This window comes from Tigriopus californicus, chromosome 10 (genome assembly GCF_007210705.1).
Source record: "Tigriopus californicus strain San Diego chromosome 10, Tcal_SD_v2.1, whole genome shotgun sequence".
Taxonomy (NCBI): Eukaryota; Metazoa; Arthropoda; class Copepoda; order Harpacticoida; family Harpacticidae; genus Tigriopus; species Tigriopus californicus.
The window spans coordinates 5,957,831-5,958,905 of record NC_081449.1 but is presented as its reverse complement, the minus strand read 5'-3'; the positions used below and the strand labels follow the sequence as shown (position 1 = coordinate 5,958,905).

The following is a 1,075-nucleotide window of genomic DNA, read 5'->3' as shown; positions in this document are numbered from 1 at the left end:
ATGGTGTGAAAGCAAGCTTGGTTCTAAAACGAGCTATTTGATACAGTCCTTCCCAAACTTTGCCTCTTCGAGAACCAGAGGCCAGTGTCGGAATTATTTATGCAAATTCTACGGACTTTTTGCTCTCTAGTTACGAACTAATTAGGACAACCCTAAGCTTGGACCTGAGGAAGGGGGGAAATCAAGTTAGCATTTTGCAATGCAAGCCAGATCATTACTCCACAATATCCTACAATGAGGGGGAAGCTTACGTGGTCGTTGACGAATCACGAACTTGTCTTAATATTCTCCTTTCTTCTTGATTGTTTCGCCTAACTCCACGTTTCGAGAATATCGCCTTTCCGGAGGAATAATTATTTTCTCCTTAATTACTCTTTGTTCTATGGAAGCCTACTCCAGTCTTTGCAAACCATGTGACGCAACCTTGAAACTGGGGTTGAATGCAAGATCGATGCTTAATAGTTCGCAAATACAAAGAACCTACACGATATCGTTGTTTTCGCAACTATGCAGAACATTCATAGTCAACATAATCAAGACCCCGCAAATAAAATGTCCTCCCGTTCACAGCAAATAAGTATTCCGTAAACGTCACTCACCGATGATCTTGACGTGAGTAAACAGTATGATTGGAGGATGACGTGACACCTGGCACACGTACGTCCCATTATCCCGGGGGAGAGTGGGCCGAATCTTGAGTCTCCAATTAAGAGGTTTTTCGAAAGATAAGGAGTAACGATCATCTGCACTGAACGTGTCGTGTCCAATGGTAAGAACGTGAAGATTCGAGTTCTCCCGACGGAACCACGATACCTAAAGTACAAGAAGGGACAGACTCTTTGTAGAGGAAGGAATAAGCATACATATTATACATTGAGGAGGCAGGTCAGTTTCTTATCAAAGAACGATGGAGCGTTCATACATATCATATTTCAAAATGCACTCTGGTTTCCAAGAGAGAAGTAATAAGGGCCAAATATGTCACACTATCATTGAGACAGACTTTGATAACGTTTAGAGGAACATCATCACTCGTGCGAAACTAGGATTAGGAGATGATTTATTCACGTCGGGG

The 1,075-nt window shown here is 42.2% G+C and overlaps 1 protein-coding gene across 2 annotated transcripts in view; it reads right to left on the bottom strand.

Annotated features, from left to right (window-relative positions):
* Positions 1 to 1,075, bottom strand: part of LOC131888706 (uncharacterized) — a 30,119-nt gene that overhangs the window by 15,224 nt on the left and 13,820 nt on the right. For both annotated transcript variants that reach the window (XM_059237625.1, XM_059237626.1), the window contains exon 4: positions 600 to 813. In XM_059237625.1, coding sequence (XP_059093608.1) covers positions 600 to 813 — 214 coding nt within the window. The remainder of the gene's footprint in view (positions 1 to 599; positions 814 to 1,075) is intronic.